A 24,789-nucleotide genomic window follows, 5' to 3' on the forward strand; every position below is an offset into this window, starting at 1 on the left:
GGAGACACAGCGGCTTTTGAGAATGGTGAGCAATCACTTTCAAAGTTCCGCCCACACAGTCAGTACACCTCTCCTACACTTGTCTCCTGCACTAAGATCATCTCGCAGATAATGATCCCAGCCTAACCTTCCCTATTCTCTCCTATTCTGCAAGACAAAACTACATTGAAGACTCAAACTCGCGATCGAGTAACTGCCGGGATCGAGGCGCAAACTCGCGACCTTGCGGATATGAGCCGAGCACTCTACCACTGAGCCAGCCATTAAAATCTACACTAAAAATCTTCCATTCCGAAAGCCGAAAAATTCAGAATTACGAAAAGTGTCTGGTCCCAAGGCTTTCGGATGAAAGGTTGTGCACCTGTATTCACATCAAAATCACTTTCAACTATCGTGACTACAGTTTAAAAAAAAAGTAATTGGCTCTAAAATATTTTAGGAACCCTGAGCTTAATAGAACGGTCCATATAAAGGTCAGTTTAGAGATACTGTGGAATCGGGCCCTTCGGCCCACCTAGTATGCGTCCACCAACAATTACCTGTACACTAGTTCTATCCTACACACTGGGGACAATTTACAGAACCCAATTAACCTACAAAACTGCATGTCTTGGACTGTGTGTGGGCTGAAACCAGAGCACCCGGAGAAAACCCATGCAGTCACAAGGAGAATGCACACACTCCGTACAGACAGCATCCATAGTCAGGATCAAAGCAGGGTCTCTGGCACAGTAAGCCAGCATCTCTACCACCATGTCACTGTACAGCCCAGAGTTCTTTCTTAAGGAGAATAACTAAGATACAAAATATCTGAAACTATTAAGAAGGGAGACTTTTAATTTCCAATTAGTTTCCCAACATTTCGCCTCTGTGTCTGCTGTTCAACTCTGCTAAACAATATTTGTCTCTGCTTGTGCAATTTTTCAGATTGATAATAAAGACATAAAAGGACATTCCGTGCACGGTGGTCAAACTCATTTCTTTCAGAGGCGAGCAACCAGAATGTGACGTGTGGGTGAAGTTTTTTTTTGTTTCAACTTCACCTGCAAACAGCATGCATTTGATGTCAAACAAAGGAGACAAAAGACTGCTTTTCAGGACTACTTCAAATAAATAGGAGGCATCAAGAATTCTTGCTTCACCAGATGTTTTTGTTCTTGTGTTTTTTTTAGAAAAAGAGATTAGGCCACAGTGCCTGCTGACTACAATTGGAAAATCAATATGTGCATATGTGCATTCACTGAAAGAAAACCGCCGTCTCTGAGAAACTTATGCCATTGCTATTCCTACCTAGCCAGTGCATTATTGGCTGCAGTTGCCACACAGATGTGAATAGAAGCCACATTGCTTTGATGTGTATTGGAAAATCAGAAGTGTCCTCATTAAACAGAGAGGACGGAACTCTGATAACTGGCTTATTATTGCCACTGTGATTTCTAATGATTGACAGACCAAGATTTTTTTTTCCACTTCTATTTAACAGGACCACATGCTGAGGGATGCACTGTGCAGCCAATGCAAAGGCTCCGTGGGAAAGGACAAGAGTCTAAGATCCTTCCGCTGCTGGAGATTGAAGGGGATGAGTCCGGTGGGGAAACCTCTGCAACACAGGAAGGGAGTCACCCCAAGGGGGTACATGAGTGGCAATGGGCCATGAATAAACAGATGCACATAACCCGAAACACTGAATGTAAAGACCAACACTAAAAATGTGTTAAAAGCTTTGAACTGTGTTTTTTGCGCCTATAATAAAGTTTATTTTTGAAATTAAAAAAACTTTGGGCAGATTGTTGCACCACACATAGAATTACCTGGAATTATGATGAAATTATAAGCCCAAATTGCAGCCCAAAAGTCTTGTGTTGGTGTGCATCATCCAGACAAATGTGGCTCTTATAGCTCCTGCCCACTTTTTCCCCTTTACCATTTATCTTCTCTTTCGCTCAATCATCATCTAATCTACTCCTAAATGTTGTCAAGGTTTCTGCTTCAATCGATAACTCTGGTGGTGCATTTTACAACCTCGTAAACCCATTGTACAAAAAAGAATTTCCTGCGCTCTGTCATTTTAATCTTAAATCTATTTCCCCACATTTTAAATCCCTCCTTCTCTGCTCCAGGTTCCAAATTCAATTCCTGTCTTCACTCTTTTGAAGATGTTATTAACCCACTCGAAACAAATGGTCTGATGCTAAACTACCAAGAAAAAGAGAATCATGTGAATACATAAAATGTGCAAACACCCATAACTCACACTACAGTTCATGTTTTTAAATGTGTTTCTTCTGCATATTCCTAGTTCCAGCCAGGGTTATGACATGATCACCTGGTAACAATTGCCTTCAGTTCTGATATTGATTAATAGGACTCATTTTTGCATGCTTCGTTAAGAGCAGAAAAGCACCATTTTAAAAAGAGCAATGCAGCATCGCAGGTCAACCTGTGATGAAAACACTGTTCATTTATGTCCCTGATGACCGGTTAATAGCTGTAACCAGGTAAATTGAAAACAGTTTTACAGGGTAGATGAAATGATTAAAAAAATGAATTACTGTAAGACACTAGATATTAGATGCACTGTTTATAATAATTCAACAGTCACTTTGACCATTCCTGACTAAAGTAGCTCAAATCACTAATGTACAGACCAAAGGGACTGCAAATAAACCAGACCTCTTAATGGAAATAGAATTTGATGCCAATCAACATAATAGCCTGTGGGTTTTCAAGCCAGGTAAAGGAGGAAAATACAGACAGAAGCAAACTGAGATTATCAGTATGGGCTTTGCTGCATAACGTCAGTGTTTTAAAATGATTCCGTTTCTAATTTTATTATTATTACCTTTACTTTCGAACAATCTACCCTGTGTCTTTCCAAACTATGTTTTCCAGCCATTTTATATTGAAAATGATACCTTCTCATCTATTTATAGTACAAATACTATAAAAACTGAAAATGTAATACATATCATAAAATTGTGTTATACTGACTTCAAAATTGTGTAACACAGATTTGAAATGGAGCAATACAGTTTGGAAATACACAAGTCATCTCTCAAACTGATGTAATAATGATTTTGACTACTTGCTCTTTCAACACTCAGGTTTGTTCTAGTAGCAGATAAAATAAATCCAGAGGGTTGCGTAATGAATCAGAATTAACATATTTTCAATATTTTCTTGGGATTGCAATTATCCTTCATTTTAATCAAATATAAACATAATGTTCAGGTGGGGAATGCAATACTTTCTGATGAGCCATTTTCGTCCAAACACTGACACATATAAAGCCAACAATCAGTGTAAAGAAGTTAAGTCTGACACATTGTAACTTTACTGACTATTTAATAAAGGCACATGTAAAGCACGTCCCAGTACTGACTGCATCTAGTCTTCAGGCGTACTGGAACCAAGGCGGAGCAAGGGGAAGATATCAGTTATACTGAGATGACTAAGGCGTGGTTAGTGGTATTGAGGTAGCTACATTATAGGTTGCATGCATAGACCATCTACAATCAGTATATATTTGGGGGCTATTTTCAGACATTTGTAATTATCTTTATAATCAGCAGGTGCAAGTTAAATAGTTCCCATCAAATACAGTTCAATCTTTTAAATGAAGGGGCAGTATTATACCACATATGGTTCTGATTTTATTTAATTCCTTAACAACTGTATTGTGTACAGTTTTGGTCTCCTAATTTGAGGAAGGACATCCTTGTGATTGAGGCAGTGCAGCGTAGGTTCCCAAGATTGATCCCTGCGATGGCGGGACTGTCATATGAGGAAAGATTAAAAAGACTAGGCTTGGAGTTTAGAAGGATGAAGGGTTATCTTATAGAAACATATAAAATTATAAAAGGACTGGACAGGGTAGATGCAGGAAAAAAGTTCCCAATGTTGGGCGATTCCAGAACCAGGGGGCACAGTCTTAGAATAAAGGGGAGGCCATTTAGGACTGAGGTGAGAATAAACATTTTCACCCAGAGTTGTGAATTTGTGGAATTCCCTGCCACAGAGGGCAGTGGAGGCCAAATCACGGGATGGATTTAATGAGAGTTAGATAGAGCTCTAGGGGCTGGTGGAATCAAGGGATTTGGGGAGAAGTCAGGCACGGGTTATTGATTGGGAACGATCTGCCATGATCCAAATGAAAGGCGGTGCTGGCTCGAATGGCCGAATGACCTCCTCCTGCACCCATTTTCAATATTTCTATGTTTCTAAGTGCTATAATTCACTGGTACAAAATTCCCAGTGAGATCATTTCCTTGTTTGTGATTCATTGCGGTTAATAGGTATTATAATTTCACTTTTGTGAGTTAGTTTTTGTGCCAACTCTTCATTAAGCCCAAGGAAACAGAGCAAACCTGTGCCTCCAGTTGCAATGACAACACACTGACAGGATTGTGTTGAGTTTTTAGTTTGGACACAATCTTCGGGAACTAATTTTTACTATTTTTCAGTCAACATTTTATCTACTTTTGTTCTGAACAGTTTTTTCTTTTGTTCCCCTACTCTTTTAGTTGTACGTTTTGCTGAGGTACCCAAAGAACAAAAGAGTTGTGACCATTTCCCCAATGACAATTTTGGAACTGACATCTTCATCCCTCCACAACATTAGAAATTTGAATTTACCTTAGCTACACTGTGTACAAAACCTAATGGAAATATAATTTAAGTTTAGGTGATAACCATAACCATATAACAATTACAGCACAGAAACAGACCTTCTCGGCCCTTCTAGTCCGTGCCAAACACTTACTCTCACCTAGTCCCATCTACCTGCACTCAGACCATAACCCTTCATTCCTTTCCTGTCCATATACCTATCCAATTTATTTTTAAATTATAAAATCGAACCAGCCTCCACCACTTCCACTGGAAGCTCATTCCACACAGCTACCACTCTCTGAGTAAAGAAGTCCCCCTCATGTTACTCCTAAACTTTTGTCCCTTAATTCTCAAATCAAATCCTCTTGTTTGAATCTTCCCTACTCTCATTGGAAAAAAGCTTATCCACGTCAACTCTGTCGATCCCTCTCAATAGTTTTAAAGAACTCTATCAAGTCCCCCCTTAACCTTCTGTGCTCCAAAGAATAAAGACCTTGTTCAACCTTTCTTTGTAACTTAGGTGCTGAAACCCAGGCAACATTCCAGTAAATCTCCTGTGTACTCTCTATTTTGTTGACATCTTTCCTATAATTTGGCGACCAAAATTGTACACCATACTCCAGAATTGGCCTCACCTTGTACAATTTTAACATTACATCCCAACTTCTATACTCAATGTTCTGATTTGTAAAGGCCAGCACACCAAAAGGTTTCTTTACCACCCTATCTACATGAGATTCCACCTTCAGGGTACTATGCAGAGTTATTCCTAGATCCCTCTGTTCAACTGCATTACTCAATTCGCTACCATTTACCATGTATGTCCTATTTTGATTTGTCCTACCAAGATGTAGCACCTCACACTTATCAGCATTTTCTGCCATCTTTCAGCCCACTCTTCCAAATGGCCTAAATCTCTCTGTAGACTTTGAAAATCTACTTCATTATCCACAACACCACCTATCTTAGTATCATATGCATTCTTACTAATCCAATTTACCACACCATCATCCAGATCATTGATGTATATGACAAACAACAGTGGACCCAACACAGATCGCTGAGGCACACCACTAGTCACCGGCCTCCAACCTGACAAACAGTTATCCACCATTACTCTCTGGTATCTCCCATTCAGCCACTGTTGAATCCATCTTGCTACTCCACTATTAATACCCAACAATTGAACATTCTTAACCAACCTTCCATGTGGAACCATGTCAAAGGCCTTACTGAAGTCCATATAGACAACATCCACTGCTTTACCCTCATCAATTTCCCTAGTAACCTCTTCCAAAAATTCAAGAAGATTAGTCAAACAAGACCTTCCAGGCATAAATCCATGTTGACTGTTCCTAATCAGACCCTGTTTATCCAGATGATATATATATTATCTCTAAGTATCCTTTCCATTAATTTGCCCACCACTGATGTCAAACTAACAGGTCTATAATTGCTAGGTTTACTCTTACAACCTTTTTTAAACGATGGAACAACATGGGCAGTAGCCCAATCCTCCAGCACCATTCCCGTGTCTAATGACATTTGAAATATTTCTGTCATAGCCCCTGCTATTTCTACATTTACTTCCCTCAATGTCCTAGGGAATATCCTGTCAGGAGCTGGAGACTTATCCACTTTTATATTTTTCAAAAGTGTCAGTGCTTCCTCTTCTTTGATCCTCATAGTTTCCATAGCTACCCTATTTGTTTCCCTTACCTCACATATCCTTCTCCTTGGTGAATACCGAAGAAAAGAAATTGTTCAATATCTCCCCCATCTCTTTTGGCTCTGCAGATAGCTGTCCACTCTGACTCTCTAATGGACCAATTTTATCCATCGTTATCCCTTTGTTATTAATATAGCTGTAGAAACCCTTTGGATTTACTTTCACCTTACTTGCCAAAGCAACCTCATATCTTCTTTTAGCTTTTCTAATTTCTTTCTTATGATTCTTTTACATTCTTTATACTCCTCAAGCACCTCATTTACTCAATGCTGCCTATAATTATTGTAGATCTCTCCCTTTTTCCGAACCATGTCCAATTTCCCTTGAAAACCATGGCTCTTTCCAATTATTACTCTTTCCTTTCAACCGAACAGGGACATAAAAATGTACCCTTACAATTTCACTTTTAAATGTCCTCCATTTCTCCCATCCTTCCCATAAAACAAAATGTCCCAATTCACTCCTTTTAAATCCTTTCGCATCTCTTCAAAGTTAGCCTTTCTCCAATCAAAAATCTCAACCCTTGGTCCAGTTCTGACCTTCTCCATAATTATATTGAAACTAATAGTATTGTGATACCAAGGTACAAGGAAAAGCTTTGTTTTGTATGCCATCCAATCAGACCAGATATACTATGCATAAATGCAATCAAGTCAAACTCATAGATGGACCAAATATAGTACATATACTAATATGCAATATGTATTATATTCTGTACAGAGTGCAGAATATAATTCTCAGCATTGTAGCGCATCGGTTTCATAGCCGAAGCCTTATGGCGCAATGGAAAAGAGGTGAATTGGACAGTACGTTAGCTTATGGAAGGACTGTTTAGAAGCCTGAATGGGAAACCTAATGGCAACTCGGCAGAAAATACTTCCAGATAAATTCTGTTCACTTATGTAGCACATTGAAAATTGATGTGGTTCCACACATAATGCATCTAACCGATGGTCCCCACTACTTATTGTGTAGGAAGAAACTGCAGATGCTGGTGCATGGTCTGGCTAATCAATGGGAAGGCTATGGGTGGCAGCCAGGGGCTGACTTTCCAAATCCTTATGTAGGCTCAACCCTTTACCATTGACTGTGCTTCTCCTTCCACAGGTGCTTCTTAATCTGCATTTTGTGTTTTAATTCCCCAGATTCAGTGCAACATTAACACATAACACATAAACAAAGACACAAGCGAGACTGCAAATGTTGGAATCTGGAGCAAAAAAACACCTACTGCAGAAACTCACTTGGCTAGGCAGCATCTGTGGAGGCAAAGTGAGGGCCAACTTTTTGGGTAGCACCCTACATTAGGACGTCATAAGAATCAAAATAAACAAAGACATTACAATGAACCAAGCCTCTGGTGCTGGAGAGTTATGGGACACATGCTGTAGCAATACAACGACTTTAATAGTGTGTTTAATATAATAAACCAAAGCAAAGTTATTCATGGAGTACAATCAGGAAAACCAGTTGACACTGTGATTAGGAGCAATAATCAGAAGGTTGGTTAAAGAGGTTAATTTTAAGCACAGACACTCACTTAACAACTTGGCAGCATTTGTAGGTCAGTGCAACCCTTGCCAGTGGAGTCATCACCATAATCTATATTATAAAATATCTTTATTCACTATGAAATGTAGTGTGTGGGTTTATATGTCAACCAACTGGTTCTAAATCTTTGAAAAGCCATATCCTCTCCATTTTATTTCCCTTTATGTAGCTATCCTAAAAATCAGGTCAAACTATTTTAATGATGATTATTAAAAACAGGAGCTGTTCTAAAAGCGTCACATGCCTTTACTTTAATAAAACAAAATTGTTAATGCAGCTGCTCAATAATTGTAGCATATTCATCATAAGAAGGTTAATCTAAGTGAGTCATTATTGTCAGGGTTATAGATTTCCCCTGGATGCATGTAATACAAAAGAGGAAAAAAGGTGTTTGTAAATGAACAAAAAGCGAGCAAGCAGTATTTTCAGATATGAATCAGTAATTACCATTCATGTAGTTAAGTGACCAGATATAGAAATTAAATCTACAATTGTACTGCACATCTCTTGTTGCAGCACTGTCTGTTCAGCATCCTGTTCTTACCAAATTAAATGGAAAGTTTAAGTTCAACAGGAAACAAGTAAAAATGGTAGAATAGTGGATGTTATGGACAAGTAATCTGGAGAGCTAGATTAATGATCCTGAAACTCAGGTTAATTCTGCAGCAGGAGAAGGATTCAATTCAGCTGGTATTGAACAGGCGACTTGTATCATAAATGGTGACTATAAAACTACCGGAAGATTATAAAATCCTCCATGTCCTCTAATGTACATTAGTGAAAGATTTTTGCTGCCCTTATCCAGCATATCCTAAATGTGCCTTGAATGCAAGATTCTTAACTGCCTGGTGAACAGTTAAGCAAATCACTCAATTGAATGAAATCGTTACATCAAAGCATGAGAATAAAATCGAACAGGCCACCCTTCATTGGTCTCAGTGTTGGTTTTGGGCCCAACAAAGGCATACACAGCCCAGTCAGCCGAACAAAATACTCTGCACAAATATCTGGGGACATGAGCCTAAATTGGAGAGCTGTCCCACAAGTAATAACAGAAAGTGCTGGAGTAACTCAGCTGCTCAGGCAGCATTCATGTGAGGGAATGGACAGATGAGATTTCAGGTCAGGATGGCCAAATTCTAATCCTATCCTTTATGACCATATATATGTTTAAGAAGGAACTGCAGATGCTGGAAAATTGGGTAGACAAAAATGCTGGAGAAACTCAGCGGGTGAGGCAGCATCAATGAAGCGAAGGAAATAGGCAACATTTTGGGCCAAAATCCTTCTTCAGACCTTATGACCCTTTTTCAGACCCACCAGTGGAAGTGACACACTCATATACAGTCTGGAAGGAATGTCTCAATAATTCTCATCAAGGAATTCAGACCCTGTGAAATTTCATAACATTAAATCAAAGATGGGCAAGGGAACTTCCTGTTGTTTACCCATCTACCCCCTCACTCAGGTAACAAATCAACCTTCCTTCACATTGGACGCAACTTGAAAAGGCGCAGACTGTACCCTAGAGAGCAACTTCAATGTTCATCAGTTAATATTACCATTACTGACTGAATTAAAAAGGGCACAGCTTCTTACCTAGATCTTTGTCAGTTTATTAGAGAGAACCAATACAAGGATTAAAACAACGTAAACTTGTCCTATCCACTATAAGTAACTGAATCAAAACAGTATTAGTGGTACTATCTCTCATCTCATCTTCACCCTCCATATTGTGTGATACCATGTTATACCCATTATCCTGCATCTGTACACTGTGGACAGCTAGTTTGTAATCTGGATTTCGTTGACTGGATAGCAAGTAACTAAGTACGTTTCACTCACTCCAGCACACGTGACTATGATTAATTGAACTAAACTAATATACAGGATGGAACACAAAGAAAAGAAAAACTCCAGCTATAAAGGAAAAAAAAAATGTTCCCGACACCCACACTGCCGGTAGCTTTTGTGATCTAGAGGCTGTTAACAGGTGCAGCATAAAACCAAATATTTCAAAAGAGTTGTTTTTTATAGAATTATAATTTATAGAATTAGAATCTATAGAATTATAATTAAAGTCAACTACAATTTTTAATGCTATGGCATGCAGCAAATTTAAGCATTAGCTTCAAGTCGGGGGGGGGGGGGGGCAAAACTAACGTACCATAGTACAGTAAGAGCCTGTTCAGACCTAAAGCACATGTTAGGTCCTGGTGAAGCTACAAAACCAAATAGGTACTGAACAGCAAAACTAACGTACTATACAAAGAGCTGCACAAACCTACAGCTAATTGATTGAATATCGCTCTGCAGTCGTGCACATAAATCTGGAGACAGTAGTCAACTCAAGTCTGAGTATTCGGGAGGAGAGGCTTTCAGAACAACACTCTCCTCAACAACTAAATAGTTCAGGAGAAAAAGATCAGGGTAATTAAACATATAACACATCAAACACATATTCAAATGTCCACTCAAGAACTATCCTTGATCATTGTTGTTCTTCATACAATGAACCATGTGGCATTAAATGATATTTGACGAGTAAAACTATTTAAAAAAACTTTTATTACCCCTGTTCAGAGCAGGGGCTGGGGTGTTTCCTCTGTATTTGCTGTGTACCAATACAAATGATGGGTTAAATGTAGTTCATGACATGGCCTCAATGATAAGAGTTGTTCTCGTCATAATGTGCGGCACAGACATTGTGGGCTAAAGGATCTGGTCCTGTGCTGTACTGTAATGCTTTCTTTTAAAAAAAACTGAATGAACCCAGGCAAAACTGTCTGCTTCCTTTAATTTGCGATGATCTCTTCAGTACAACATACTCTCCTCAGAAGGAGACCGTCTGCCCACCTGTTGTTAACTTAATGCCCTTACTTGCCTTTTAGTGCTCTCTTCAGACCATACACCCTTGGCTCAGTCTTGCTGCCTCCTTCGATGTACTGTTATGAAAACTGTGGCTCTTCTCCTTTTGATCTACTTTGTTCGATGCTCCCTCCTTTATACAAACCCTTTTGTACAGTTACCACATACCCACGTTGAATTGTGCTGTAGGTGTGTGGTCTGCTATTACTTTTCCAGTACAGAAAACCAATGATGGTTTAGACCATCACACGGCAGGACAGCAGTAGAGTTGCTTTAATGCCCCTGTCCCACTTAGGAAACCTGAATGGAAACCTCTGGAGACTTTGCGCCCCACCCAAGGTTTCCGTGGGGTTCCCGGAGGTTGCAGGTGGTTGCAGGTAGTGGAAGCAGGTAGAGAGACTGACAAAAACCTCTGGGAACCGCACGGAAACTTTGGGTGGGGCGCAAAGTCTCCAGAGGTTCCCGTTCAGGTTTCCTAAGTGGGACAGGGGCATTACAGCGCTAGAGACCCAGATTCGATTCTGACCATGGGTGCTGTCTATGTGGAGTTTATACGTTCTCCCTGTGACCGTGTGGGATTTCTCTAGAATGCTCTGGTTTCATTTTCACATTCCAAAGACATGCAGGTTTGTAAGTTAATTGGCATCTGTAAATTGTCTCTAGTGCGTAGTATAGAATTATGGTAAGGGCGATTGCTGGTCAGCATGGACTCAGTGGGCCAAAGGGCCTGTTTCCACGCTGTGACTAAACAAAACTAAACCAATCCCAGGAGTGCAGGCCACAGACATAGAACCACACATCATTTCTTAACTGTACACCTCTCTTGTAGGAAGCAGCTGCTTGACTGTGAAACATGTTCTGATCAATATGAACTTCGGCCAATAGCCCTCTGCAGCATTAACAGTTATTGGTAACACCCACCCCTCTTTGTCCTTCAGTAACAAAGTCAAACATTTTCAACCAGGCTGAGCTGGACTTCAGTATGAAGTATCCAACAAAAGCTGTCTAAATGGGCATAACATTCAGCTGTTTGAAAGCAGACAGCTAGGAATAATTTCCAGGCCATTGTTAAACAATGCTCTTCAACCTCACCCATTAAGGAGAAATTCCTGTTCTTCCAACATGAATATGCAACAGTCAGGAAGGTTTTTTTCCCCCAGCAATATCAAACCAACACTTTACACAGGTAGTATTTATTTTATTTACACCAACAGTATTGCAATTCCACTACAACCTTAGAGTTACTTTTACAAACACAGAGATTGAAAGCCCTGTGCTTCTCTCATTTCACACCGTATTGTGCACTAAAATGTAATAAAAGATGCACCTGGCTTACAGGGCTCAGGCAATACTTTACGATGCAGATCAGCAGTAAAATGAAGGCTTTGAATTGCTTCCTCCTCTTACAGATCACACTCACATCAATTACAGCAATCATGTCACTTTGCGTCCCTTTAAAAACTTTGTTTAATTAGTGACCTACAATATAAGCAATTCATTAACCTTTCACGTACAAAGCTTGAGTCCCAAATAATTGAATAACTCACAGACGCGATTGGCTTGCTCTTTTTAGAGGCATTTTCTTGCATTACTGAATCAGCACGAGTGGGTCTCACGGGGTTTATGAATCTGCCAAATATAAACTGACTGCCCTCTATTCAGCCATTAGCAATGGACCCCCATCTGTACTTGGGGCTATGAATCTGCACTCAGTATTGCCACCTGCTACAACAGTCTTGTTAATGCAGTCAGGCTGACTGTGCATCTGTGAGCTAGCTCTATGTATAGAAGCTGCATTGTATCTGTATGGTGCATTTGCCCAGCTCAGTGCCAGTTCTGAGCTCATACTATACTCTTTTTTAAAGATACAGAACCTGTATGTATAAATCCTTAATTACCTCAGGGTATCTCACAACAGTTTAAAACCAGTAGCATCATGTTGTAACGAAGGAGTCACAGCAGCCATTACATGCACACCAAGATCAGCCATGTGATGTTGGCCTGATAATGTGATGTTTAGAACTGATGTTGGCTGTGTGGTAAGTATCAGACAATCAGAAGTCCATATCATCATTTGGAATCATATTAACTGTGCAGCAGGATCTATGATTGGAGATTTTTTTTTTAATTAATCACTGTAAAGCAGCTGATGTCAGCATAACATCTGCTCAGTGAACGGTGTATTGATTCAAAACCAAATTCATTTTATAGCACTTTTTATATAGAAAAAAATACCCTGAGGAAATGTTATGATACAAAGTCTGACAATGAGACATATAGAGAAATTATGGCAAATTACTAATAAAAGCAGATTTTAGCAATGATCTGTAAGAGGAGAGAACCACAAATTATGATAAATGGAACCTTTCCTCCCTACTAACTACTGAATCGCAATTCCGAGAACACACCAGTTGCTTCCCAGTGGACAAAAGAACCCCTTCAGGAAAGCTATACCCCAGGCAGCTCACATGTGCCTCCTAGTGGCTGAGTCCGACACCACAAATGTAAGCTGGAGAACAGGTTCCCCAACGTCCTCAGTTGATCACAGCAAGTCAAAACAAGGAGAACTCTCTCCACATAACAAAAAAGAACACCCTGATCTCCACAGTGATAAAGCTAAGCCATGACTCCTGCATACATTTTATTCAAATGTAATTATGTGCCTCAGTTCAAAATATTAAATTGAGTACTTGTATTCTATTGATTGTTGTATTTGGTGATCTTTGTTTTTGAGTTGCATGTTTGGAAGTAGCTGTTTCTCTGTGTTTTTTTTGGCAGGATGCACCAAATACCTCCTTTGTTGCTAAAAACTGAGATTCAAATGAATGCACAGTACTTTCCAGCCCCCTCTTTCCCCCTCAACAAGTCCCTTAAAGCAGAAAATCAGTTCCCTTTCCATAAATATCTGCATGCACCTCAGTTTGATAATTGAAGTTTTGAAAAACAGTTGTTTATTTAATGTGCATTTTAAAGACTGTGACATTGTGAAGGCCTGGTCCATGCTTGTTTTTAGCACGTCATATCCCCTCCCCCACACTCCTCCTCCACCCCTTTATTAAGCGTCAGGCTGTCTACAAAGGTCAAAGTAAATGAATAGCAGTTGGTGCATTTAAAATGTTTCATTAATTATGAGACATTTCCTACTTGTGACACAACTCAATAATATGCATACAGTACAAAGATTAACAGAACACATCTGGACATTTGGACTAACATTTTATTAGACAAAACCACAAAATATGAGTAAATTCTGCTTCAGTCGTAGTTGCTAGTTTTCCCTCGTCCCTCTGGGCCATATTTTGGCAAACAGGACAATATTGAAGTTTTACAGGCGCAGCTCGAAGTTGGCTACCACAGTGCTTGCAGCTTCTCCAAGTCCAAGCTGGCCAACAGTGCTGCAATGTAACAACTACTCCATTCAAAGAAATGTGTCATCTCCTCTTTGTCTCTCCATCTTCCCCAACCCCCACCACTTCCACCACCCACCTTGCTTACATTGTCAGATACCCTTGTAATGCAGACCTCATTCTAATACATCCTGGAGCTCAGTCTTGTCGTTCCAATGGTTTCCTCGCATTGTTTCAGAAAACTTTAGTGTAAATTTAAACAGGCAAGAGAGTTACAAACCCAGTACATTTCAGTCTTTCCATTGTCAATGAATTTCATCATTCTTTTTAACAGGGGGGCGAAATTGAGCTGGAGGTGTTTGTTTCATTTAGCCAATATGAAATGAAAACAAAAAAAAACCATAACGTTAACAAAAAGTAGCATAAAATAACTTGGGACAGCTGATTGCCATAATGTGGCCAAAAATTATGCTAAATTGTATGTCAATATTAATCTAATCAGCACCCAAGTGGCTCAAGTGCCTATGGTATCCACTAGGTTTTGCCTCATGACTCTGACTTACAATTATCTTTCCACTTTAACACTGAGATCAATTACAGGTCTTTGTAAGCTGCAAAGTACAGTGGCTTTTGAGTGGGTCTCGCTTGTTACTTGTTGACACAGTCCTTGAACAGGCATAGCTTAAAACAACGAGTCAATGCCTCACAATGCCAGACACCTGGTTCTCGACCTGAAACATCACCTATTCCCCATAGATGCTGTCTAACCCGCCCAGTTACTCCTGCTTTTTGTGTCTGTCTTCAATCCTGACCTCTGATGTTGTCAGTGTGGAGTTTGCAAGTTTTCCATGAACAGCTTTGTCCCAAGTGCACCAGTTTTCTCTCATATTCCAACAACATGTCAGTTGGTACGATGATTAGCCACTGTGAAATGCCTCTTATGTGAAGGTGATCAGTGGAATCTAGGAGCAATAATTGATGAAAATATGATTTTTAAAAATGGGTTTAATGTATTAGAATAAATGGATGATTGAAGACTTGCATGCCCTTAGTGGGCTGTCGGGCCCGTTTCCATGCTGTACCTCTTTTTGACTCTGATTCAGAGGGTTTTAGTTAATTTAACCACTCTGTGCTAATACAAATGGCATCATCAACACACATCTGCACTTTGTAATATAAAGCAACTGTGCTGACCTTCATTTATTCCTCTGGTATTGGTAAGACGTAATACCAATACTTAGAGCTTTGTCTAGAAGCTACTTTTTGATGAGAAGATGCCCTCTGGATGACATTAAATGGGATGCCATTATCATGGAAAGAGTCTAGTCTAATCTAAGCTTTCAGACAGATCACATAAACACCAGAGGTGGCCATTTGGATGACAATAGGTCACATGTGAAGGCTCACATTCTTTCCACGGGTGTACCATGCATAATTCAAACTACACAGGCGTTTTTGTAACCCTTCTGATCCTTGTGGAATGCGCCTGTATTGGGGTATTTCACACAATAGGTTTAACCATAGCTTTTTATATGTCATTAACCTATATTGCAACCCCATGCCTGCAGTGGTTTTGACTTTACCTTATCTTGATGAATGATAATTGGAACATGCCTGCAGCACCTTCCTTTAACAAAACAGTAGAAATCTAATCTAAGCAGTAAATATTTGATTAAATGGTACATATTTCCATGCCAGACAACTGAAAAGTGCATTTAAGGGCTTTGAACTAATGCTCAGTTATAAATTACAGAACACAACCATCAGAAACTAAAAGAAGAGTTATTATAAATAATCATTTTACATTGCCGTATTTTAAAATATTATTCAGTTGAGTATTTGACTAACTATTAATCTTCCTGCCTGTAGGGTGTCACAAATGTGCATTGTATTAAAAACACCCACTAATTTTCCCAGTAGTATTCCGAGACTAGGATGGAAGTCAGACAAAGAACATCATGCATTTAAATAGCACCTGTCAACAACAAAATGGCCAAAACATTTTTACAGACAACACTTTTTAAATTATAGTGAATGTTATAATTTGAGAAGTCTGGAAACCAATTAGCATACACCAACTTCCCACAGACAACATTACGGGGATCAGATAATTTATGCATAAATTAAGTCTAGATTCTAAGGACCATTTTAATTCACTAAGTTTAGAAAATGAAGGTTATCTTTAACAGGATTAATGCGGAAAAAAGACAAAACATTAAATAATAACTGCATTTAAAAACTGTATCCTTTCAAGAGAACACTTTCCCGCACTCCCTACACCTTGGTTTGTCTATATTTTCCCCCTCGTCCATTCCCAGTATCTGAGAGAAAATGGCCTCTGATCCTGGCCTACTATGTGCATATTATGGAACCTGGTTCATATTGACCCAAAATCCATTTTTCCATCTCTTTCCACATTGACATCTCTTCATCTTTGCTCAATTGCTAGCCCAGCATTGTGACTAAATTTGAAGATGCTAATGAGAGATAACACAGCAAAACCCTGCACTTCCTCCAACCTCATCTATTGCATCCGCGTCAGCTGATCTACATCGGTGAGACCAAGCGTAGGCTTGGCGATCGCTTCGCCGAACACCTCCGCTCGGTTCGCAATAACCAACCTGATATCCCGGTGGCTCAGCACTTCAACCCCCTCCCATTCCGAATCCGACCTTTCTGTCCTGGGCTTCCTCCACGGCCAGAGTGAGGATCACCATATATTGGAGGAGCAGCACCTCATATTTCATTTGGGCAGTTTGTACCCCAGCGCTATGAACATTGACTTCTCTAATTTCAGGTAGTCCTTACTGTCTCCTCCCCTTCTCAGTTCTCCCTACGTTGCCTATTTCCTCCGCTCCATAGATGCTGCTGCACCCGCCGAGTTTCTCCAGCATTTTTGTCTACCTTCGATTTTCCAGCATCTGCAGTTCCTTCTTAAACAAAACCCATTTTGCACTGGCTTATAAGGTTCTACATCATACTGCCATTTTCATTTTTGAGGTAGTTAGCCTTGTTAAATTGTTAGCACATGGTTCAGTTATGTTATTGTGATGCTATCCCACAAAACACGCTGCTCCACAACAGAGTAACCATAGCCTATAAACCAGTTGTGCGCACCAGTACACACCAGTTGTGTGTATTAGGGGCGATAAAAGTATGCACTGTTCTGGGGAAGGATCGGGGAAGAAAAATGTAAATTTCATATTTACTTGAACTAAGCAAATACAAGACGGCCACCCACAAGTAAAGGACACAAAACACACGTTTAGTTCAGAACATTTTTTTACTTAATGGTGGCTAAGTACTCTCACCAAGTAATTGATGGGTGAGTTTGTGAGAAGCATGTAGTCCAGGCAATAGGGTAACTAATGTCAAAGGATATTAAAATCAATGCTGCCTTCCTTTTGACCATTGTGATCATGGTAGATCAAGACAACATAGACAGAAGCTCATTGCAAAGCAGCTGCTGCAACCAAAAAAGAGTGAGTTCTGTTGATTCTGCTGCTACAGTCCAGTTTCTTCGTTGATGTCAAGTGCTAGCACAATATCGCCGATGCTAATTCAAATTTGAATTTAGCGGGGGTGGTCGGTTGGAGAGATAATGTTCAATGATGCGTATTGATGTACTCAACCAAATCATGATTCATGATATTTAATGACACTCTCATGAGATTTACATGACTGAAAACATTCAAAATGTAGCTGAATCTAAAATCCAGGTTGTGTAGCATGACCTTTTGCATTTAACACGGTAATTTTCCTATCAATTTAATTATGATGCACCTCAATTATATTTACTTTTTGGTGTATAAAAGGTACCTACATATCTTTATAATATACAACCTTACCAATTTTTTAGATTCAGATTTTTTTTGTGTGTTTATAATCAGAGAAACAGGTTCAATTGCACTTTCCCACAAATATTTATTATATTCAACTACTTTTTTCTGTCTGCGGAATAAATTAAATTTTCAATCTATTATTTAACTGGCATTCACTGTTGTGTGGAGTGCTTCCACATCCAGGATAAAAGGGGGGCAAATGAGCTGAAACATAATTGAAGCTTAGTGTGGTGTAAAGTTTATGAGGGGAATGTTATGTTGCAAACACAACCTACATTCTTCCTACATTCTATAAGGCAAAGAATCCCTTGGACAAACTAGTTAAAACTAGTTGTTGAAATACTCTTTACTACCCTTTGCAAATTGTACTTTTCAAAACTGATGTAGAATTGGGATTGTTTGAATGACCAATCAACCGGAGGTAGAACTATAAAGCACAACCATTTTTTGAATGCCTTTGTCAACCTTTTATTGTAAGCAGGTTAATTTTACTCTTTTCAGCAAGAAAAGGAAAAAAAAACTTTCTGTAGAACAACAGGTCAGGAAGAACATTACGTTCAGTGTCTAAATAAGATGGTGTAGATAAGACTTTTGCTAATCTAAGAAAGGATTATTCACCTTTTTAATAAAATGCAGATTCATCTCCCAATATATTTGTGTTTGTTTCTAAACAATTCTCATTTGTTTCTGCATTCAAGCTCCTAGGATTTCCTTCTTATTTTCAGTTTAACTTTTTACAGCTCATGGAAACTTTCACAAACATGTCCATGCTTTCTGTTTTGTTTTCTGAGAATAAAGATTAAAGCAATCAATATGTCCTCCCTGTGTTCTTGTTGATGCATCAAAAAGTTTTCTCCTAGTCCAAACATTTTCACTATCTTCTATGTTCCACTTTTTTCAGCTTCTGTTGTTACTTCACAGCATGACAATCATCTCCTGTTTAATGTTTCAAAAATATCTTAACCTCTTCCTTGCTGTTGTTTTATTTTACAACATATATTGCCAAATCCTTTGTTTCAGCTTTCACATGCCACAATGTCTGAAAATGACCTGCCTAAAGCAACACTCTCCAGTACCACAAAGTGAATGCTGTAGTTCAAGTATCTTCAGAAGTGTTCCAAGCAAGGCATTTGATCAAAGATGCTACTGCATCCAGCATGGCTCACAATCCACCCCTCAGCCTCCCTGATGGTGGAGTAACAGAAATCTTACATATCGTTGCAGTACAAGTCAATTGAAGCTTTGTGCAGAGAGCCTAATACGTCAGCACCACTGTTTCACTCACCCTGTGTGCCATATAAAATGTCCAGAAAAGAATGAGCAGTCTCACTAGCTGTGTCATTATGTAGCTAATTTGCTCTCCCTTTGGCTCTCCCATTGAATTTACAGTGAAAAAAATAAGCAAAAGTAAAATCCAAAACATTCACAACTCCAACACTTGTTTGAATTGAGCCAACTTTACTGAGACAGTTACCTTGTGCTTGTTAACTCCTCAAAAGATAATTTTAAAAATATGTATGTCTTGTCAAAGAAAAACCAGGTCCAACTAACATTTACTTTGTAAAACTGCAATTCTTTCCAACATCAACTTGATTATCAAAATCACATGGCAATAGGAGTGAAACTGATCAAAACATCAATTAATGGTGGAATCAAGTCAAGTACCAATTTGGGGTTTGCACGTAAAATGGATGAATGAAAGGACTCACCTCTGGAAGGGGCATCCCGTTGATGATGAGGTCTGGCTGTTGTTGGGAGCTCTGGGTGTTAGTGAAAGTGTGATACACGTGGTTTCCACTGGCGTTCCTCGAGTTCTGGTTCTCCACATTTAGAAAGGTAGCCTCTGACCTGCGACAACCCATGGGCAGAGTTTGCTGGTGGTAGTCGAAGTAGTTCAGGGAGGAGGTGAGGGAAGAGCAGCTGACCACGTTCATTTTATCAGTCTCCTCCATGTCTCTGGGCACCAGCCTGATGTCATTCTTGTTGATCTTATTCTTTTTCTTCGGTTTCTTCTGCTGTCCATAAGAATACTCCGCCACCCTACAGTTGTACGTCCTGATCTCCTTATTGTCTCGCTTGCACTTGACTGCTACAAAGATCATGGTCACGAAAAGGATTGCAGCGATGGACCCCAAGGCGATGATGAAGATTAAAGATAAGTTCAGGGACCCTGTCGACTCCTGGGCATCTAAGCCAGGGGAGAGATAGACGGCGACCAAGGCAGTGGCGGAGAGGGCAGACTTGCCGTGGTCGTGCGCCACCACGATCAGTTCATAGCTGGTCTCGGCCCCGTCTCCGAAACTTCTGGTGGTCCTGATTTCCCCACTCGTTTGATCCATCTCGAAGAAACCGCGGTCGCCATCCACGATGCCGTAGGTCAAGCGGCCGTTGTCGCCTTCGTCGTAGTCGTCAGCTTTGACCACTGTCACCAAGTAGCCAGAGCCGACGTTCCTGGGGATATAGACATCCGTGGTGCCATTGACCAAAGGCGGCGCCGTGATAATGGGCACATTGTCATTGACGTCCAGGACAAACACCTTCACCGTGCTGTTGCTCTCCAGGGCGGGCGTACCCCCATCTTTGGCCATGACCTTAAACTCGAACGACCGGGTCTGCTCGTAGTTGAAGGACCTGAGTGCGTACACGTCCCCCGATGTGGGGTTGATGGACACGTAGGTGAAGACGGGCATGTCCCTCACCTGCGACGGCACTATCTGGTAGGAGACGCTGCCGTTCAGCCCCAAATCGATGTCCCTGGCGGACACGGAGAGAAGGTGCGAGCCGGGAGTGTTGTTCTCCCGCACGCTGACCTGGTAGAAAGGCTTGGTGAAGTGAGGAGGGTTGTCGTTCTCGTCCGTGATGCGGACGGTGAAGGACTTGGTGGACTGGAGCGAGGGGGAGCCGCCGTCCTTGGCCAGTATGGTCAGGTTGTAGAAGTCTCTCTGCTCCCGGTCCAACCTCCCATCCACCAGGATGGTGTAGAAGCTCTCGTACTCCTGCAGTTTGAACGGGACGGCTCCCAACAGTTCGCACTGGACTCTGCCATTGGCGCCGGAGTCCCGGTCGGAAACTCGCACCAGGCCGATCACGTAGCCGGGAGGAGCGACCTCGCTCACCTCCACCGTCTCACTGTTGACCGAGAACAGAGTGATGAGCGGCACATTGTCGTTCACGTCCACTACGTTCACCGTCACCTTGCAGTGGGCCGGGATGGAGTTGGGTCCCAGGTCCTTCGCCTGCACGTCGATCTCGTAAATGCTCCCCTCCTCGTAGTCGATGTTGCCCTTCACCGTGATGGCCCCGGTCCGGGGCTCCAGTTTGAAGAGTTGCCTGGTCTTGTCCGGCACGTAACTGTTGAAGGAATAGATGATCTCGCCGTTTGTCCCCTCGTCCGGATCCGAGGCGTTCAAGTCGATGACCAGCGAGTTGACCGGTGCGTTCTCCAGCACATTGACCGTGTAAGTGGTTTGTTCAAACACCGGGTAGTTGTCGTTGGAGTCGATGACTTTAACGTTGAGTTGGGTCGTGCCCAGGTTAGGTGGTTTGCCCCCGTCCAGGGCCGTGATCATGTAGCTGTAGTGAGACTGGACCTCCCTGTCCAGGGCTTTCTCCACCACCAGCTCGGCAAAGCGAGAGCCGTCCCCCCGGCTCTTGATTTCCAGCCCGAACAGTTCGTTGGGCGTTATCTGGTAGGTCTGCACTCCGAAATCCCCCGAGTCAGGGTCGTAGGCGCTCTCCAGGGGGACCCTGGTGCCCGGGCTGGCCGTCTCCGAGATCTCCAGGTCGATCTGCTCGGTGGGGAAGCTGGGCGAGTTGTCGTTGATGTCCAGAATCTCCACCTTGACCACACAGATCTCCATGGAGTTGACCATCTCCTCCAGCGAGATCACGCATTTGCTGTTCTGACCGCACAACAGGTCTCGGTCGATCTTCTGCTTGGTTACCAGCAGCCCACTGACCGGGTTGATCTCTAGTAGATGCGGCGCCGAGTTGGACAGGACGCGGAAGAGAGGCACCGGCTGCTCCCAAGTTGAGAAGCCAGCATCTTTCGCTATGTTTCCGATCACTGTCCCGGCTCTCTCCTCTTCCACTACCGAGTATTTCAAATTAATCACGGCAGCGGCCCGAGACCAGAAGAGCAGCACAATCAGCAACATCAAACCCATGCCCGAGCAGTACCTGTTGATTTCTGGATTCATCACAAACAGCTTCGAGAGACTGGCATGATGGAAAACAACGACACACAAATCCTCACCGTCCCTCTACAGAAGCAATGCACGGACATACACGGAGACGCGCCGACACATTTCCATTCACCTTCCACTTATCCTCAATAAAGTATTTTACGAAAAAGAGCACGGGTCGTGTGGTTTCCCTCTGCAAGCTCCAGAAACTGGTGTGCGTGGAAAACCTTGCTCCTCCTATTCGTGCAGCACTTACCTCAGCACCCAACCGTGTCCAGATCTGCAGATCTACAGAGAGGTTGCATGCTGCGGCAGGAGGTTTAATTTGGATTCAGATCTCAACCTGGAGCTGTTTTATTCCGACCGAAGTTTATTTTGGATCATGCATTCTTCGCAGGTAGAAAGAGCGTGTGGGTTGGGAGCCGCTGCTGCCGGCTGCCGCGGGTCCGACCTCGCCGCGCTGCAATTGCAAAGTGCAACTGGAGAGTGGCGTCTCCGCTCGGTGCGGGCTGAGTCCCGGGACCAGTCCACCCACAGCCAATGAGAGCCGAATGCAGAGCTTGATCGGCAGCTTCAAATTAACAAGTTCTTTTCAACATTCTCTGGAGCTGAGAGGAGAAGCCGCCACTCCTGTGGTTTCATCGCGGAAGGTGGAGCCTGTGATGCGTGACTGAGTGTGAAAGGGAGCGAGCATCTATCTGTGTGATGAGGGTGCGTTTGAGTATGTGGTGAACGCAGTTTTTTCTATCACTGTGGCTCTTAAGGTGGATGGCTGTGTGTGAACGTGATTTGTGTGAGTGGGTGAGGGTGTACATGTGTGTACGTGAGAACGCGTGCTAGCCCGAGCTTGCCTGTGTGTGTGCAAAAACAAAAATAAATCAAGTTGCAGATAGCATCGAATTGGACACAATTGTATCCCCCTTTCAAAGGGCTGTACAACAGACACTTCGTTAACAGACCAAAAATAAAATGGAATTCATTCTTGGTTCCTTGAAGGACTTTCACAGTAGTCTCATTAAAGGGTTGAGAAGTGGAGATTATCATGGATGTGATCTAAAGGTTCAATTTGAGACGACCGTATAATCGCGCTGTTTAAATGCCGCAATTATAACATGTATTAAGAGCAGAGACCGTGTCCATTTGCCGCCTTTAATCGCCTTATGAGCCGCAAAAAAATCTGTTATTGGAGATTAATCCACATAAATGAAAAACCGACATCTCTCTCCAACTTACAACCGTATTAAATGTTGCCCGCGCGTCTCTGTACTCGGATTGCTGGAGTCCTTGAGCAGAATCTGTGTGTGCGCATCGAAGGGTGGGGGAGTAGAAGAGGGGCAGGGGGATGCATTACCCTGACCCCACTAACCGCCCAACAAAGCAATTAGTTCAGAGGTCGGACTCCAGACTGTCGGCATTTTGCCCCTTGTGCAAGAAAGTCGTTCTCTGCCACCAAGTCACCGACGACCAGCATTCTCCATGTCCAGATAGAAACAAGAGCTGCTTTAAACATATGCGAACCGATGGTTAACTTGCACTGAACCCACTGTCGGAGTTGCAACCGAAATGATTCAGCAAGTTTTTTTTTTTCACGAAGCTCAGTGAGTTTATTTACTTTGTTAATATGTACGTTGATAGCATTATGTGGTTGAAATCTGTCCGAACTAGTGATCGATAAAACTGAAGTGGCGCCTGTAATATTTGATGGAGTACCAGAATACAGTCTGAATGAGATTCTGTGCTATTAACAATCCCCCAGGTAAATTGAAATGGAGGAAAGATTCAGGTAAAATTATTAACGTTGTAATGGCTCTCACATTAAATCATTCGGCGACAGACGACAAGACAACACACATCAGCCGAATCGTGTTACCCCGGGGAAGACTAAATAGGATGCCTATCTCTCGCTGTCTTTTCCGGCTAAATAATAGGAGATTCGCAGCCAAGTCTTATTTCGTTATTTCTATCACTGCAGCCGTCAGGAGAGTCAAAAACGAAGATTTTTTTAAATTTAAAAAAGGACAAAATGCCTCAAATCGAGCGCGCACCTTTCCTGTAACAAGATAGCTCCTTGCAGAAGGAGTGGGCACGCTGTCCAATTTCGGCACATGTGAGTTGTGATTAATCACAGTGGAAGTATCCGAATGCAATGCGACCTGGTTAGTGAAACAGAAAGTAAATGCACTTGTGTAAACTGAGACATTCAGCCGAGACATCAGCCTGCAAAGTGCATTGTGAGCCGGGCCAATGTGAGAGCGCTGCCGGCATTAACAATTTGTTTACTGGATCGGCACAGGCCATGCGGTGTGAATTTCATCGGGTCCGCATAACCTCTCATCCGTCTGCTCTGCTGTTAAATACAATCCCCGAGATTTGCAATGCAAACCTCAGGGACAGGCGGGGGGAGGGGGGATTTATCTGATAGTTGTGCAGCGACATTTGCGTTCAGTCTTTCAGGCTGCTTTGTGAACAGGGTCGATGCGAACAGTGAGCAGCTACTGTCACCATCCTGAGAGGCTTCCTCTTTGGATCTGGCACTCAAGCCACACGTCCAGGGAGAGTCAAGAATGTCCATGATTATTTGAGCCAATATTACATCGAATACGGCGACGACATGCGAAATAAATAATTATAATTAATTAGATGACATAATTATTTAA

At 41.8% G+C, this 24,789-nt stretch overlaps 1 protein-coding gene across 2 annotated transcripts in view; it reads right to left on the reverse strand.

The window, feature by feature from the left end:
- pcdh19 (protocadherin 19) overlaps nucleotides 1-22,603 on the reverse strand; it is a 158,334-nt gene extending 135,731 nt beyond the window's left edge. The window contains exon 1 of one of the 2 annotated variants that reach the window (XM_055643901.1): nucleotides 19,658-22,603. In XM_055643901.1, the coding sequence (XP_055499876.1) occupies nucleotides 19,658-22,147 (2,490 nt within the window). In that variant the 5' untranslated portion in view covers nucleotides 22,148-22,603. The remainder of the gene's footprint in view (nucleotides 1-19,657) is intronic. The other variant, XM_055643900.1, reaches the window with a different exon arrangement.
- Between the last annotated feature and the right edge of the window lie 2,186 nt (nucleotides 22,604-24,789).

Source organism: Leucoraja erinacea, chromosome 12 (assembly GCF_028641065.1).
Source record: "Leucoraja erinacea ecotype New England chromosome 12, Leri_hhj_1, whole genome shotgun sequence".
NCBI classification, from domain to species: Eukaryota; Metazoa; Chordata; class Chondrichthyes; order Rajiformes; family Rajidae; genus Leucoraja; species Leucoraja erinaceus.